The sequence below is a fragment of the Macrobrachium nipponense genome, chromosome 41 (assembly GCF_015104395.2).
Source record: "Macrobrachium nipponense isolate FS-2020 chromosome 41, ASM1510439v2, whole genome shotgun sequence".
In the NCBI taxonomy this organism is placed as follows: domain Eukaryota; kingdom Metazoa; phylum Arthropoda; class Malacostraca; order Decapoda; family Palaemonidae; genus Macrobrachium; species Macrobrachium nipponense.
This window is the reverse complement of record NC_061102.1, coordinates 30851446-30870157: the sequence shown is the minus strand read 5'-3', so window position 1 is coordinate 30870157 and position 18712 is coordinate 30851446. Positions and strand designations below refer to the sequence as shown.

At 38.6% G+C, this 18712-nt stretch overlaps 1 protein-coding gene across 19 annotated transcripts in view; it reads right to left on the bottom strand.

The window, feature by feature from the left end:
- LOC135212647 (calcium-dependent secretion activator-like) overlaps positions 1-18712 on the bottom strand; it is a 1046064-nt gene that overhangs the window by 384918 nt on the left and 642434 nt on the right. For 18 of the 19 annotated variants that reach the window (XM_064246274.1, XM_064246275.1, XM_064246259.1 and 15 more), the window contains one exon: positions 15169-15265. In XM_064246274.1, the coding sequence (XP_064102344.1) occupies positions 15169-15265 (97 nt within the window). The remainder of the gene's footprint in view (positions 1-15168; positions 15266-18712) is intronic. The other variant, XM_064246273.1, reaches the window with a different exon arrangement.

Genomic DNA, 18712 nt, shown 5'->3' with positions numbered 1-18712 from the left:
ATAATATTTCTTAACTTAAGGTAATATACATATATACAGGAGAAATGTATCATATATGTACAAAATGGTATCTGTGTAAAGCAATGTATCAAAACATTCTAAAGCAATTAACACAAAAGTTGAATAAAACAAACTCAACAATAATAAAATATAAAGGAATGTATATGACTTAATATATCAAAACCCGTATCATTATAATAAGATGTATCTCCTAGCATAAAATAAGGAGATGACATCCACGAGATCAATAACCATCATCAAATGTGAGTGTCCCTAGCAAAAAAATAAGGGACACCCACTACATCATCATAAAAGCAGCTAAGACACAAGGTGACCGTAAATGAACAAGGCAGGAATAGACGAACTGTTGGGTGAGGCAGGTGAGAAAGGAGGACTGGATCTTCTACTAAGGATTAGTGAGAGTCAGGAGAAACTATGTTCCCCGCTGCTACTGCTGAAAATTTCAGAGCTTCCAGGACTTTAAGTAATGACGTTTGTTTTGAAACTGTCGGCGATTTCCATCCAGTATACTTTTTCAACTCATCGAACGTTTCATAATGTTGGAAATAGTTAATTGAGGTGGCTACTGCCCTGACATCATGTGCTTTTGGGAAAGAGTCAGGATTGGCTTGTTTAATGAAGTACAGGATTTGTTGCCTGATGCCTTTAATAGATAAAGTGCCACCTTTTTCTCTCTTAAAGAGAGGACCCGATGAGGATGAGGAGGTCCTAGATAGAAAGGCTCGTAAGGCTGAAACTGGGCAAAGAGATACATCTTGTGGAAGGGGTAGTACCTTCCATGGTTTCCCCCCACCTCATCAAAGGATCTTCATTCTTAGCTATAAAGCTACGTTCCGGAGAGAGTAGCACTTCCCCTGTGGGAAGGAACTGAATATGATCCGGATCTCTGGATAAAGCCGACAGTTCTGAAATTCTAGCTCCTGAGGCCAAGCTTAATAAAAACAGGGTTTTTCTTAAGAGCATTATAAACGAGCATGTGTCATTATTGGTTTCTGAAGCCAGCTTTAGAACATCGTTTAAGAACCATGATACTGACGTAGGCCTTACAGAAGGTCTAAGTCTAGCACACGCCTTGGGAATAGACGAGAAGTAGGGAATCTGTCAAGTCTATGTTGAACCCAAATTGAAAAATCTTTTTCAAGGCTGACTTGTTTGTCGTAATTGTGCTAGCTGCTAAGCCTTTTTCAAATAAGGATCTGAAAAAGGATATAGCTGAATTGATTGTCATGATCCTAATATCTGATTCTTTCAGGAAGGTTGCTAACTTTTTGACAGCAGCATCATACTGTCTCAAAGTTGAATCTCTTTTATCGATTCCAAGAAGAGAATATTCTGAGGGTCAATATTCGCATCCCTTTTCGCTGCAAACTTCATGAAATCCATAAAGTTAGGGTTTTGAGAATCCCTGAGGAAGCGAAACACAGTCTTCGTTTGTACTGACTGGGAGAGCCTGGGATTGGGGATCCGAAGAGGGCGAAGACCCAGTTTCTAGAATGAGAGGGTACCAATTGCTCTTCGGCCAGTCTGGGGCTACTAGAGCCACTTGACCCTTGAACGTCCTGAGTTTGTTTAACACTTTCATGAGAAGATTCACTGGAGGAAAGACATAAATCTTCTCCCAGTTGTTCCAGTCTAGAGCAGGGCGTCCGTGGCATAGGCCAGAGGGTCCAGGTTGGGGGCCACATAACACGGGAGTTTGTGGTTCGCTTGAGATGCGAAAGATCCACCTGTAGACCTGGAACTCTCTGAAGAATCCATTGGAACGAACTGTTGTCCAGTGACCATTCCGACTCTAGAGGTACTGATCGGGATAGAGCATCTGCTATGACGTTTCTCACTCCAGCTATATGAGTGGAGGAGAGATGCCAACTGAACTTGTCCGCCAGGGAGAAGATGGCTACCATGACATGATTTAGATCACGTGACTTGGAGCCTCCTCTGTTTTACACAATGTACTTACCACTGCGCTGTCCAGGACTAGCTTTATGTGGGAGTACTTTGGCGGACGTAAACCTTTTAGAGTCAAGAACACTGCCATTGCCTCCAAGTACGTTTATATGGAACTGACGGAACTGAGGTGACCACGTTCCTTGGACCTTCTTGAACTGGTGGGAATATCCTCCCCAACCGCTAATGAAGCGTCTGTGTGGATGGTGAACCCTGGTGAGGAAACTGAAGAGGCACTGACACCGACAAGTTCTTGACTTTCGCCCACGGCCGGAGTCGATTCTTTAGAATCAGAGGGACTGAGGACAATTTGTTCCCTGGACCTGACATTTGCTCGTGAGCGCCAGATTCTGGTTAGGTCTTTCAGTTTGGCTTTCATTAGGATGTTCGTCACTGATGCAAACTGGAGAGAACCCAGGATCCTTTCCTGAGATCTTCTTGACGCCAGTTTGTGACTCAGAAATTGCTTGACTGACTTCGCTATTTCCTTCCTCTTGGATGATGGAATCGACAGAGTATGGGAGGATAGATTCCATTGAATGCCTAGCCACTGAAAGTTTGACTCTGGAGTGAGTCTTGACTGGTCCTGTTTATCTTTGAAGCCTAGATATTCCAGGAAACTGAATCCCACTTTCAGTGTTGCTCTGTTGCATTCCTCGACTGTTGAAGCCCAGATCAACCAATCGTCGAGATACGCTACTACCATAATCCCTTGCGATCTGAGTTGTTGAACTACTACTTCCGCCAGCTTCGTAAACACCACCCTGGGTGCTACGTTGAGCCCGAAAGGAACTACCTTGAAGGAGAATGTCTGGTCTCCTATCTTGAAGCCCAGATACGGACGGAAGTGTCTTGCAATAAAGGGATATGATAGTAAGCGTCTGTAAGATCGATAGAGGTGGTGACGGCCCGACGGGGAAGTAAGGTCCGTACCTGCGAGATCGTGAGCATCTTGAACTTGTCGCAGCGAATGGCTAAGTTTAAGCGGGACAAGTCTAGATTACCTTTCTTTTTTGTGAGCCTTTCTTTGGCACGCTGAACAAGCGTCCTTGAAATTTTAACCTTTGACTCTCGCTATAGCTCCTTTCTGAAGGAGATCCTCCGCATACTCCGTCAGTTCCTTGGAAGGAAGTTGGCGGAAAGGTCTGGATGGAGGTGGGTTCGTTAACCAAGCTCCAACCCAGGCCTTTTTTGACACAATTGCTGTGAGCCCACTTGCTGAAGTTCCACCGGTGGCGAAAGTGAAACAGCCTCCTCCTACCTGAAATTCCTCATTGGTTCTGGTAGCCTCCCCGGCCTCCTCTGAAATGTTTTCCCCTATTAAAGGGACCTCCCGATCCTCTCCCACGAAAGGATCGCTTACCTCTGCCTCCCTTACCCGAGCGGTCATACTTCTGTGAAGCTTGACTCTCGAAGGATTGATTGTAAGCTGGAGAGAGGGCGTAAGAGGTGGAGGGCTGAGGCTGAGGGGAGATAACATAAATAGGCTGTGATTGAGCCTTTGAGGTGGAAGGTTGGGCTGTTTGCACTAAGGGAACAGCCGGAACTTGCTGAGAAAAGCGTGGCTGCTTTTTCTGATAGGGCTGGAAACGTCTGGGTTTCCTTTGAACCCTTACCTCTAGCCTGCTTGATCTTGCCGCCTCTTGGCCGTAAGACCCCAACGGTCCTTAAGGCTTCTGGTTTCAACCTCGTAGCCTCTGATTGAACCTCCTTCACCATCGCTTCTGGGAAGAGGTCTGCTCCCCAGATGCTCGACGCAAGTAACCTATTCGGCTCGTGCCGAATAGTTGCTTTCTTGTAGGACATGCTTCCTACAATTCGTCCTAGCAAGTGGCAACTCAAACATATCTGACTGTACCGTTTGAGTCAGAGATTTGGTCATAAGTTTGAAGAGCGGTTCTGAGCCATAGGCTATGGTAGCCACCTCGGTCATAGCCATGGAATTAATAGATCTGGCTAACCGTGATTTGGCGTCAAATTCAGCCTGAATAAGGCTATCTGGAAGCCTAGGTAACTTTTCACCAAACTGCTCCATAGCACAGTCCGGTTTTGAGTTTGCCAGCTGAGAAGGTGTTAGGTAAGTCTTCCCACAATTCTCCGGCTGAAGGAAGTAACGGAGATGTAGGATCTGCTTCCTTCAGTTGAGGCATGGGGTCCCCCTTCTGGGCCGCTGGAATGGTAGACGTCGCGATCTTTGTCAGGAAAGGGAGCGGGGTACTCTCATCCATCGTAAAAGATCGTAAACGGACTCTTGAAAGGTTGGATTTTCGTATTGGAAACAATGCCATGTACCTCTAGACACCCTGAGCCATTCTCTCTAAGCCTGGTCACGTGAATAGAGGACTGTCTCCTTTGGAACTTTATCATCCCGAGTCATGGCTGAGGCGGTGAGCCTTGCGTAGCCGATGAACGGAGGCTGAAGGTCTTCCGGGTAGAACTCGAAGTCCTCGATCCTCCGAGTTCCACATTCCGGGATAGAAATGAGTCCGTCTTGGAAGGGGGCGTATACGCCTACTCTCCAAGGGTTGTTCATTGAGAACGGAGGTAGAGAGTCATACGGGGGAAGCTGGGCTCCACCTGTATTGAAAGGTGGATGGAGAGGCTAGAGGAAGCTTGGCTCAGTCCGGCTATAATGCTGTCTTGGGAAGTAATCCTATCCGACAACCGAGAGATCATTTGTTCCATGCTACTTTTCAGAGACCCAACCAGGTCGCCCACCTGTTGTAACAGACCAGCATTGGAGTCCAAAGCCGGAGCTGCTGCGGAGGTGGAGGGGTGGCTCTGAATTGGAACCAAAGGTAGCGGAACTGACGACTCTGCCGGAGTGTGAGATCTCTCTCTGGAGGATTTACTCCTCGAGACTTAGAGCCGACCCAGAAGCTTTAGATCTCTCTGCTCCGGGATTCTAGCCGGAGACTTACGAGAGGAAGATGACGCCGAAGCCGTCTTCTTAGACGACGACGACGTCTTTGTCAAGGATTTCACTGCTTGACCCTTGACCTTGGGTCTAACTGAAGCGTCAGGAGGAGTATATAGTTCGTCACCCGTAAGCCTTGGAAGGATGGAGAGGTTGCAGGAGTAGAAGAAACAGTTGCACCCAAGGGTATCCCTTGGGTGTCCACCTTACCTACCTCGACCACGGTCGTCTACACCTACCATAGTTCTACATTGATATCCAACGTCGCGACTTCCGAGGAGATGTCCTGGCCTTGGTCAGTCAATGAGGCAGCCAGCTGTTGCTGGATAAAGGCGATAGTCGGGGCAGCCTCTACTGGATCGACGTATCCTGTCGCCTTGCCTCCGGGGAGATTAGTACCGCCAACCTTTTTCTCCAGGATGTAGGGCATACCCTTGGCGGCGTTTTTCCCGAAACCGCCGACCCAGGCCCGCAGGGTTGCCAGTGCGGTATCCCTCACGGCCGGCGCCTGGAAGAGAGGGTATTGATTAGATTTAAGAATAACTTAAAACTAAACTAACTTAAAGCTACTTAAAAACTTTAAAATTATAAGGGGCTATAAGGCCCCTTGAATTTACCTTAAGTTTAGAGTGATTGATGTAAAACTTAAGCACTAAAACAGATGAGGACCAGCTACCGGAGATGGTATACTTACCCCGTCTAAAAGCTGGCTCACCAGATCGTAACATATGGTACACGTCTCATGGTACCAGACCTGGATGTCCCCGTGCGGAGTCGCGCATGGAGCATGGGAACCGGCAAAACTTCGTGTCCACATGGGTCCTGAAGTGTGGCGGCGCATCCCGGATGCTCACAGTTGGTGGCCTGTAAGTGGAAAGACACATGAGTATCTTAAAGAACATCACTTACAGGCTAAAGGACAGAAGAACTCCGTTGCATGCCGGTGCTCGGAAAAAATTTGGGCATAGCCCCTCCCTTAATCGCTGAATAGCTATAAACCCCGAGGTTTAACCGTGAAACATGAAGGGAGGGGGAATGGTTTTAAGGTAACTTAAGATAAACTTAATAGTTTAACATAATAGAACTTAAACCTAAAAGCTCGAACGTACCGGACTAAGTCCAGTGCGTGGCGGAGTGTATAACTCAGTGAAACGGAGAGGTTAGAAGGGACCGACTGTATGTACCGGTCCACCCCGTGGGTAGACTAGCACCTTTCCGCTTGATGCCAGGTCTCCGGTGGTAAAGGAGCCCTAGTAAGGTTGGAAAGAGCAAGGGGCATACAGACTCGGGCTAGTAACGAGCGACGGAGTAGTAACGGAGGGGGGGAAAGGCCAGTCCCCCCCAGCTTACCATCCGACCGGACCGAGAAGCCGGAGAGGTCGAGTCCAGTCTGGGTCTGTCCGTCCCTCTAACCCCCTCCGCCTGGGGGGAGAGAGGGAGGCAAGGCTCGGGTATGCGTAGCGAGCATGGGCAGGCCTAACCACCCCCCCCGACCCTATGGAAGAGCGGGAGGGGGGCAAGGTGACTGGACAGGCGTCTGGCTGCCTCCGTTGATCACCATAGTGACCACGGGGCGATAAGAACAAACAACTAAGCCTAGACCCCACAAACCAACTGATCAGAGAGATGCTATCGGGAAGCAACCCGAGCTGAAAAAAGCGGTAACATAGAGGCCCAATGGGCCATGACCTAGGCTAAGCGAGCCAGACGCCTAACTAAACTAACAATATCACATAAATATACAATGAATAACAAAATGAAAGAAAGAAAACAAAATAGTAGGAAGAAAAAATCCAGGAGTGTACGACTAACCCGAAGGCAAGTTCTACCACTCAAAGCTAGCCGAGGCCGATACTAAGAGCCGTGGCTAGGGTCTGGATGGAAGAGCCTACATAAGGTAAAAGACATGCATGCATGACAAAACCGTGTAGACCTTACCCTAAACAAAGCGGATAATAAAAATAGAGCGTACAAAAGCCAGGGGAAGTTCTGGGTATGGGCGACCCAGAACGGACCACCACGAGGCAGAACCATGCTGCCATGCTTCCGACCTAGAGACCGTATTTATACCTAAAAAACGGCAAATATGTGCTCAGGGCCGGAAAAAACCAATTAGCAATAAACATTGAGTACTTAACTTAGCTGCTGCGATGGCTGCACGCTCCATGGTAATAAAATCCAAAGGAAAGGGCACAAAAACACAGAGAAGAAAATGGCACGTGTGTCTCGTGTGCGCTAACTGAAAAGGATGGCCACCAGAGGCGCAGCAGTCGGCAGCATGGGATGGAGTAGTAGTAGTAGGTGCTGCCCACTCTGTGGGTCGGCTCTCCTCTTGGGGGATTTTGTAGTGGGAGAATTCTATTGGCATTTGGCTCGTGGTAGTGGTCTCACTCGCCATAGTGTTCATACCGACACTCTCTGGGAGAGTGAGCGAGTCAGTTATACTGACCTTTTTCTTTATTTATTTATTCTCTGGTATGTGTTAGTACATTTACCCTAGAAATAATAGATTAAAGGATATTTCGCGCAGCGACACGAGCTGAGCCCAGAAAAAATAAGACATTTTTTCTTGCGATTGTTGAAATGTTTGCACCATTTAAAAGTAGCCGTTACATAAAGTTTCATATATGAAAATGTGCGCAATTTCATGTAGAATACAAAAAAAATGATTGAAGGTTGTAGCTTTTCTCTTTATTCAAAATATTTGCATATAAATCACAATAAATAGAAAAAAAACTACGTTTGGTCAACTTTGACTCTACCGAAATAGTCGAAAAACGCAATTGTAAACTAAAACTCTTACAATCTAGTACAGGCGGTCCCCGGGTTACGACGGGTCCGGCTTACGACGTTCCGAGGTTACGACGCTTTTTCTTAAATATTCATTGAAAAATCCGCCCTGAGTTACGACGCGCCCTGAGTTACGACGCTTGTTCCGAAGTTACGACGCTGACGCTTTTAAAAAACGCATACTATGATAAGAATCCTTTTTAGTTTAGCACAGTTTCTCTCATCTCTCTCTCTCTCTCTCGTCTCTCTCTTTGTATTTTCCGACGAAAATAATCACTAATTAGTGTATTTTGATGTTTATTTTCATGACTAAATACATTTTTATAATACAAAAATGATTTACTAATTTTCAAATATTAATTTTGATTAATACTGTATTAGTTAAGTTTTAATAGTTGAAATGATATCACATAATAAAAATAATAATTCTCTCTCTCTCTCCTCTCTCTCTCTCTCTCTCTCTCTCTCTCTCTCTCTACTACAAAGATGTATGTTTTTTTTGTATGATAAATAAATGATTTACTATTTTCAAATATTAATATTAATCTATACAGCAATAATATCAATTCATTAAAGAAAATACCATAGTGAATTAGTAAGATTTTAGCTTATATTTAAAAAATTATGGAAGAATGAAGGAAATCCCAGTCTTCTCTCAGTAACCTTTCCTCGAGATCCAGGTACTAAAACTGTCAGATATATCAAGTTCTGTGACAACCAGGAGGGGGAAGAGCTGCAGTGTTGCAATCACGTGGTCCCTTGAAATCCCCCCCCCCCCCCAAACCCTCCCCCCCCCCCCCCCCCCCCGCCCCCCCCCCGGCCCTCTCTTCATCTCTCATTTACTGAGACTCGAGATTTTTTATGTACTTGTACTATTTGTTTTTAATACTTTCAATAATAATAATAATAATAATAATAATAATAATAATAATAATAATAATAATACTAATAATAATAACTATAAAAAAAAAAAAAAAAAAAAAAAAACAACAACAACTGTAATTACAAAATTCATATGTGATAGTATTTCAAAGAAATACAATACGTACTAATCTATCCATGTCACTTTTAATTAAGATTAACTCCCTCTCTCTCTCTCTCTCTCTCTCTTTTTGCCACACAAGATAATAATGTGTCATAGTGGTAACTCCCTCCCTCTCTTTCGCTGGATGCGTTATAAGTATTTTTTGAGAGCACAGAGAGAGATAAACACTCTCTCTCTCTATCTCTCTCTTTTACCGAGATGAAAGAATTTTTATGGTACTAGTATGTAAAATGTTTATTGATAATTTCAGTTATTTAATAATAATAATAATAATAATAATAATAATAATAATAATAATAATAATAATAATAATAATAATAATAAAACTTTAATTACAAAATTCATAAAGGTCGTATTTTAAAGAGATGAAAATGACCTTTCCATTTCAATTGTAAGGATAATTCCTCTTTCTTACTGAGATGAGAGAATTTTTATGGTAGATGCCCGTGTTTATTATATTTTCAAATAATAATAATAATAATAATAATAGAAGTAGTAATAATACGATAACTAATTTCAAATGAAAATTCTTCCCTTTGTCTTTTTCTGTATCAATTTCCCTACCTCAACTCCAGTGACACTCGGAGCTTAACAATGCCATACAATGGTCAACGAATTTAATGGTTTTATGTAATCTCTCTCTCTCTCTCTCTCTCTCTCTCTCTCTCTCTCTCTCTCTCTCTCTCTCTCTCTCTCTCTCTCTCTCTCTTACTGAGATGAGATCATTTTCATGGACATGTATGTAATAAGTTTATCATTAAAATTTTCCAATAATAATACTATTAACTGTAAGTACAAAATTCATATCTGAGTATTTTAAATACAATAATCATTCCATTTCTCTCTTTTAAATACTGTAAGGACAACTCTCTCTCTCCCTCTCTCTCTCTCTCTCTCTCCTCTCTCTCGTCTCTCTCTCTCTCTCCTCTCTCTCTCTCTCTCCACAAGATACTTGTCATACATTTGCTGTTTCTATTTCTTCCTTTTATCTCTCTCGCTCTCAGCAAAAGAATTGATAGACAGACAAACATAATTGCACAGTCCTCTCTTTCTCTCTTCTCTGGAGAAATATATGTATTTATGAGAGGGGGAAAAAGTTGCCTACAGACGTTCATTTCAATCTATTGAAACCGTGGAGTTATTTCTTTCTCTCTCTCTCATCTCTGAATCTCTCTCTCTCTCTCTCTTGTATGTTAATGAAAATATACAGTAATTTGTGAATACACAGTGTTGCACATGAAAAAAGTAAATTAGTGATAATTTTAGAGATACGGCCCTAAGAAAAATTGCAAATTAGTGAAATTTTCCCTGTGGACATGTTTTCAAGAACGTCGTTCCGGCTTACGACGATTTTCGGGTTACGACGCGTCTTAAGAACAGAACCCCTGTCGTAACCCGGGGACTGCCTAATATACAGTCATTTATCTTCATTTTGAAACAAATTCGAAGTGTCTAGCACAATATTTAGATTTATGGTGAATAAAAAAAAAAAAATTTCCCTCCGCGCCGATTCGCGGCTGCAAATCTCCGAAATGCTTTATTCTCATTCTCCTAATATTTGCTCCTTTTCATATTAGGCGTTTTATAGAGTTTCATATATAAAAATGTGCGCAAATTCATGAAGAATACAAACAAAAATATTTGAAGGTTGTAGCTTCTCTCAATTTTGCAATATTTGCATATAAAAAAATATATATATATAAATTTCGACATTCGGTCAACTTTAACTCGTCCGAAATGGTTGAAAACTGCAATTCTAAGCTAGAACTCTTACAGTATCGTAATATTCAATCATTTGTCTTTATTTTGAAACAAATTGGAAGTCTCTAGAACAATATTTAGATTTATGGTGAACTTTTGAAAAAAACATTTTTTTACGTCCGCACGTTACGAATTCATGCATCACTTTGTGATATTTTTCTGTGTTGCTTTGATCGTTTTACAATGTGTTATATATCAAAATGATTTCAATTTAGTGTACAATACAACGATAAAAAAGTAACTCGTTAGCTTTAACCGTTTTTTACACAGCTCGATTTGAATACAATTATGTATGATTTTTTTTTTGTCGCTACCATATATCGCATTATTTATATATGACAATGATATTTTTTTCATTTCTGATGATTGCATGCTAAACTTCAGGCAATGACAAAAAAAGGAGCCAAAAATAACTCTTAATCTTGAAAACTAAGCGCGCTGTGATTTTTTGAAAAAATTATTTTTTCCGCTTCCGCGCTCACTCCAAACTCTTTTCGGCCTACGGGAGACGTTTTGGTTTTTAGGGCTTCGGTGTAAGAGGGTTAATGGTATTTGTTAAATATCCATAAATCAAATCATGGTACACTGTAAGGATTAATAAAGGTGTTTGCAAAATCTCCTTGGCCCTCAGCTGCATCAGCTATTTAACCTTTTACTTTATCTCCATTCCTGCTTCATCTCTAACTATGATCATCCGTACTTCTTCATACAACTGGGGGGTTTCATCCAGTTTCAACTTTAGATCCCTGTACTCCATCCCATTATATTTTGTAGATCTCATTATTTTGCTGGCCAACCACTCCAACTCCCTCTTTTATCGTATTAAGGACTGAATTACATAAATGATTCATTCACACTATTAGTCAAATGAAAGTAACCAATTTGTAGGAAAAATCAAATTACCTCAATGTGGGTGCTCTACATATTTAGTATGAAAAAGGCCCCAGTCTGACAAAGGGTTTCATCTGCTTAGATTGGTTATTTCTAGACTCATATTTCATGGTTACCCCTTAATAAAGATTATAGCTTTTAAAAATTTTAAATAACCACTGACTGGAATGGCTGCATTTTATATAACCATAATAGTTGCCTTTGGCTCATTACTAGTTTCATTTCCATTGCTGCCAATTTAAGCAGGAATCCTATATATTTGATCATTTACACCAGATTCAACCAATACCTCAAATAATATCTTAATTTGTTTTATATGTAAGATTTAGTATTAAAATTTTGAAGCGCCTTTGTAACACGTCTAGTCACTTAAGATTATAAATATTTGTAGTGGTTATCCAACCTAACCCCTTTCATGCTTTAAGAACATAAAATCACATTAATGAATTAATATCACATTAAAGATCATGCTGTGTCATCAGGAACAGTCAGTCTGGATATGAAAAGGCAAAGGTTGAGAAGAAAAGCTATGGAAATCAAAACTAATTTAGTTAAAACAGCAACATATTGCCCTGTTATGTAAATTAAATTTAGGTAGTTAATAACCAATGGTCCATCACCAAGAGCAAAGAGTTACATGTTTTTAGTGATCTCAAAAGTGAAGTCATCACTTGGCATTTTAAATTATAAAAAATCACTCAACCAGACCACTTAAATAAGAATCTTGACTTTTACATGGCTGGCCCTAAAGGGTTTGTGGTGATAAAAGGGAGAAGATTAATAATGCTATATCTAATAATTCACTTTGCTGTAGATTTCTATGCGACTGGATAGTATACACTGAAAATTCTGACAATTTCTCATAATGATTGCATTTCAATAAGTCATCCTTTGTTCACTGAAATTTGTAACCCAAAGAAAGCATGTTTTATTGTTATTTTTGCATTGCATTCTCTACTCAGAGGAACTGAGTCAGTACAGATAGTAAGTCAGCAAATGGGTATACAATGGGTGCACTCAATTCTCAAATGGGATAATACCCCTTCTACATTTCTGTGTTTTGTAGTGATTACTGCCATAAACTTACTTTTAGTTTCATCTGCTTTTGCTTATTGCTTTACTTGGCACTTCACAAATCCTGCCATTCAGTGATATCACACAATAATTTACCAGATTTTGGATCTTTGATCTCATTCATAACTACTGTAGACTTCACTAATTTGTATGTATCTTCATTTCCTTTAGTAGTCATCTGGGCAGATATCCTACATAGCTCAACATTTATGTACTCCAGTTTTATAGAATTTAAGAAAGGAGTATTTGACCTATCGGGCCAACAATTTTAAGTCCTTTACTGATCATCCTAGAATTACTGAAAGTTATATATACTTTTGTGAAAGTATATTTTTAATAATCTTAACAGCAGATAAGACCTTAACACCTTGTGGACAGTTAACATACATATATGTTTAACATCTAATTCGCTCTAGCTCAAAATTAATATATTTTCATATATGTTAACCGAAGGGGAATTCTTTAGTTGATAATAATTTTGTCGGCTCACAGGCATGAACCTGTGAGCCAATGAAATTATTATCAACTAAAAAATTCCCCTTCGGTTAACATATATGAAAATATAATAATTCCAAGGTAGAGCGAATTAGATATTAAAGGACATTTGTAACTTAATATGTATATATGAATTGCAGTGTCATGATATGACTCATATATGTTTAAATATGGCTTGGTGGTGGAGTCCAGTAAACATACATAAATAGTCAACATTTCATGCAATACAGTTTGAACGAATTTTGCGGGAAAAGGGCTCAAATCATTTCCAATGGCCATAAATGAATTATGGCAACTCTTATCCCAACTCTAATAGCTAGTCAGACAGCAAAGAGGAATCAGTTTGCTTTGAGATATTGTAGTGGAATATTGTCCAAAATTCCCATTCATTACTGTTTTTACTTCTTATCTGTTACGATATTGTGTGAGCTGTAATTATAATTTTACAAAAAGAAAAATATTACAAAAAACGCTTAAAACTTAGTAAAATTAGCATTACATATTTTCACGACTGTCTTATGGAAAGGAGGCCCCACACCAGGTTGGATATATTCACTTTCAACATCCCCTGGAAGGTACAGAAAACATTTAAGAATTTTTTCATTATACCATGTGCATATGCATACTATCTTCCTCTTTCCATTAATGAGTCTTTCAAAATTGGCCATCCTTAAATTTAGCCTGGTCTTGGGGTGAGTTTAGTATATATTTAGCCTGAACTGTGAGGGTTAAACACTTTTGTACTGGAAACAGAGGCTGTGTAAAAGTTTTTCTACCCAGAGATACTACAGCATATACAACCCCTGTGGCAGGTTTGGATCCATCTTTGAATACTGCAAAGTGAAGACCTTATTGTCTCATTTTTCAATGTATGTTCTGTCATGTAATTGTAAAGCTAATAAATTTTATGAAAACCTACCAAGATCAAATTCATCAATCTATTTTCTACAAGTGAGTAATCTGACTGCCAATTACATAATTACTAAAAAAAAGATAATAGGATATGGGTGGCTTCCTATTTACAACTACGTAGTAGTTTGGATTTCCTCAGAGAAGGCTTAAAAGCTTCAGTATATAGTACTATGTTAGCATATTTATTCCTTTCAATGAAATAGAGTTCAGCTTTCAACTTAGCAATATTTCAGTGTGTTATTAGAACTGCTTATTGAGATATCTTAAGAGGTTCCAAAACTTTGACAGCAAGGCTAAATGTCAGTGTATCCTTTTTCTAGTGTTGCAATGGATGAGACTGTGTTTGCTGAAAATTTCAGCATCATGGGAACCAAGAAACTATGATCTTTTCCCCAACCTAACTTTTTGAAAGAAAATATAAAAGGCACATTTTGATTGGGTCTGCATTTTGCTTCTTTGTACATTGCAAACTTTAAGTGATTTTAAAATTTTGCTGAACTTCCTCTGCTTTTCTCCACAATACAATATTCTACTCCATGTACTACTGGTATTTATTTCCCAAAGTTAAGTTCAGTGGTCTGGTTGAACTAATTTTCATAACTAACACAGTTGGACATTAGTAATTCACCCATACAGTTCCCATACCTACCATGTCACTAAACTAAAAAGATAAGTGTTGTGATACTAACATGGTCATGCACACCAGTCTTTTGAAATGAACACTGACTTACCTAGAGGTGAGATTCAATCTAATTCAGTCAATTATAATGAAAAATCTGAATCTTATTACTGGTAATGGGGAACTTTATGGCAATTCTCACAGGAGGAAGAGTGAAAACTTCACTATGGGAAAGAAATGGTGCATCAAACTCATTTGGCTAAAATAATGGAAAAAAAATGATCAAGATAAAGAATGTTTTTTTATTGTTATCCATCAAAACATGATGTCAGGAGTATGACATTTCTTTAAATAAAACATCTGCTGTACATAATACTATCAGTGATGCATAAATGCAATCATATCCAAAGCACAGTCATTCACCTGTAAGTTAATTCAAATGTTATTTACTATATTAAAATATACTTATCTGAGTTTTCCACTAATGCTGATCTTCACATACCTGTCATATACCTGTGAATTTTTCCCTTCAAAACTAAGATATTTTTCACATATCACGAATATACATCCACACTCGTGAACATGAAAAGCTTTTGAGGCATTTCAACAATATTCAGTTTTCTTATGCATATTCTTAAGTTATCTTTTTAATTTACTTAAGTCTATAAACAATAATGATATGTGACTTTAACTCACCTCTAAACAAAAGGAAAGGACAACATCCATCTTGGAAAGCGTAACTTCATTATCCATGGAGTCACTATCCCGTCCACTCAAGGAGCTCTGAGACCTGCTGTTCGCGGGACCAGGAGCAATTATTAGAGTCTGACATCCACATCACACATGTACATAATTATGGAAGGTCAGGATACAGATTAAGTATTTGGGAGTTATTTTACCTGCAAAGCTACACCTTGGCAAATCTATAAGGAAATAGAAAATGATTTAAAATGCTTGCTTAATCAAAACTGTATTAATAATGCATATCATTCACTTGGGATGGTAAAGTAGGACACCTTTTCCAGTTCTTTGAAGATATGTGGTGTATGTTTATGTTTAGTGTTTAGTATAAATGTTATTGTAACCATTCTGTAATCACATCTATTGCTTTACTACTCCAACAAAGAACATTCCTATTTTGAATTCATAACTATGATAAACTGAATTCAATGGCAGAACATAAAAATGATTGGCTAATAATTACAACACTTCCTGTTAAAACACTATCAAGAAAAATAAGAAAACTATCTGAATATCACTGATTAAATTAAACGAATTTTTACTAGAGAAATTTCCATTCACACACATACAGACAACTACGAATAAACCACAAATAACTTCACTAATGTACAAAAACCGAATGAATACCCCAATATACTTTGGTGTATATCAATATAATGACCTTTTGCTTAAGTTTACTGTTAAAGCTATAACAGCAAGATATGAAACTATAAATGTAAAAGCTATACAAAAAAAATTAAATATATTTCATAATTATTCAAATATTAGATTTCCTTAAATAATCTACATAATTTTTAAAACCTAATGTGAAATCTTTTATAGTAAGATACTGCAAGCAAGGACAGCTCCAATGTCCTGTAAACAGTGGACTTGCTTTAAGGGAACATTACAAGGTGTCAAAATTTAGGTTTTTTCCTAATTCACTGACTGCATAGTATACAAAGTACTTTATAAGTAAATGGACACCTAGCCATTTCAAGTACAAAGACCACTGACGATATACTCGTAAAACAAAATTATGCTTTTATCATTGAGAAATGTAGGTTGTCATTTATGATGTTCAGTTATTATCCCTATTATTATTATTTATCATTTTTTTTTTTGGTTTATCACAGTCCTCCAATTTGACTGGGTGTATTTATAGTGTGGGGTTCCAGATTGCATCCTGCCTCCTTAGGAGTCCATCACTTTTCTTACTATGTGCGCTGTTTCCAGGATCACACTCTTCTGCATGAGTCCTGGAGCTACTTCAGCCTCTAGTTTTTCCAGATTCCTTTTCAGGGATCTTGGAATCATGCCTAGTGTTCCTATGATTATGGGTACATTTTCCACTGGCATATCTCATATCCTTCTTATTTCTATTTTCAAGTCTTGATACTTATCCATTTTTTCCCTTTCTTTCTCTTCAACTCTGGTGTCCTATGGTATTGCGACACCAATGAGTGATAATTTCTTATTGATTTATTATTATTATTATTGAACTAAGGAACCCCTGTAACAAGACTATAATATCAACAATTAAAAGCCACAACAGTGTTAAATATATATATATATATATATATATATATATATATATATATATATATATATATATATATATATTTGTACAAAGTTAAAAATGACTAGAAGTGACTTTAGGATACTGCTCCATATCCCTCTTCAGTCCTACTGATGGTAAAACAATGGATGGAGTGTTACAACAATGCAAGAAATTGGTCCAAGGCACATTCTTTTAACAGTGCTGGTCAGGCAACCCCTGTTCAATTGTTTCTGTTGGAAAGATGGCTGGAATGACAAAGTGGTTGTTCAGATAATTCCAGCTCAGCAGTCTCGCCATCCGTGCCATGATTTTCAGCTATAGCAACATCAGTCATCTGGGATAAAAGAGAGGGGGAGCAACAACAGGGGTCTCACAATCACCAGAAAAATTAATATTAAAATCGTCAACAAAGTGATCAATTATTAAAGAACTGACAAAACTATCCTCATCAGAGAAGGTTTTGTTCCCTTCAAAAGCACACCCTTTTCTTTTAGCAGCTCCTTCCATTAAGTGACGAACACCAACATCTCCACTCTTTAATATGACAGAAGAACCATTCCAATTGATGTTGTGACCTGGAATGAACGAATGAGACACAATTGCATTATTCATTGCAAGGAGCTTGTAGGCTCTACGATGTTCTGAAAATCTTACATCCAAACCCTGCCCACTTTCTCCAAAGTATTTTTGAGGGCACTTGGCACAAGGGATTTGGTAAACGCCAGGTGTTTTCCTAATACCATTGTTATTATTATTAGACACTGACCTATTTCTAATTTTGTTTTCAAAATTAAAAGCAATTTGAATACCCATTTGATGACTTAATTGCAAGGTAGCAGGAATTTTCCAATTTTGTTCATCTCTTAGTGGAAGGGGCTGCTATAAGAAAGGGGTGTGCCTTTGAATGAAACAAAACCTTCACTGATGTAGATAGTTTTGTTAATTCATTAATAATTGACCCTTTGTCAACGATTTTAAGATTCATGTTTCTGGTGATTGTGAGACCCCTGATGTTACTCCCACCTCTCTTTTATCCCATATGTTGCTATAGCTGAAAGTCATGGCACCAGTGAAGTGTGTGCCGAGGTGGAATTACCTGAGCAACCTCTTGCCAACAGAAACAATCAACCAGGGGTTACCAGACCAACACTGTTAAAAGAATCTGCTTTGGACCAGTTTTTTTGTGTTGTTGTAACACTCCCTCCATTGTTTTTCCATCAATGGGACTGAAGAGGGATAAGAAGCAGTATATTCAAAAGTCTCTCCTAGTCACTTATAACCTTGTACAAAAAATATACTTTTAACTCTACTGTGGTTTTTAATTGTCATTTATTATTATTATTATTATTATTATTATTATTATTATTATTATTATCATTATTATTATTATTATCATTATTATTATTATATTATTATTATAGTTATTATTATTTTATTATTATTATTATTATTATTATTATTATTATTATTATTATTATTATTATTAGTACCCATACTCTAACAGGACTGTCCTGTATAAAAATATTGGTTCTGATCATTATTTGTTTAAGGATTTGTTTCCAATACTGTAACTGATACTCATTCTTGGTTGTAAATACACTTTTAATTAAAGAAGTTGTTGAACACTTTCTGTATCCTGGGATGGGGTCATGAAAGTTATTCATTAAAAACCCGTGGGTCAAGCAAGTGTGACAAAAGCAGACAAGATATTATTAGTTATTTTACTAGTCCACTATGTTAAAAATACTTAATCTCTCGATTGTATTAATTGAAAATGAACATTCTTACAAAATTTCCTTACTGGTTTTTCAAAATTTGACAGTCACAGACATACAACTGACCTGCATTCTCTGCATACAAAGATGAGATAAATTAATTTACTGAGATTCAGAGCCTTTGTCCCAGTGTTTTTCCAAAATAACTTTTCTTCTATGCATTTGACAAAGATATTACCTAGCC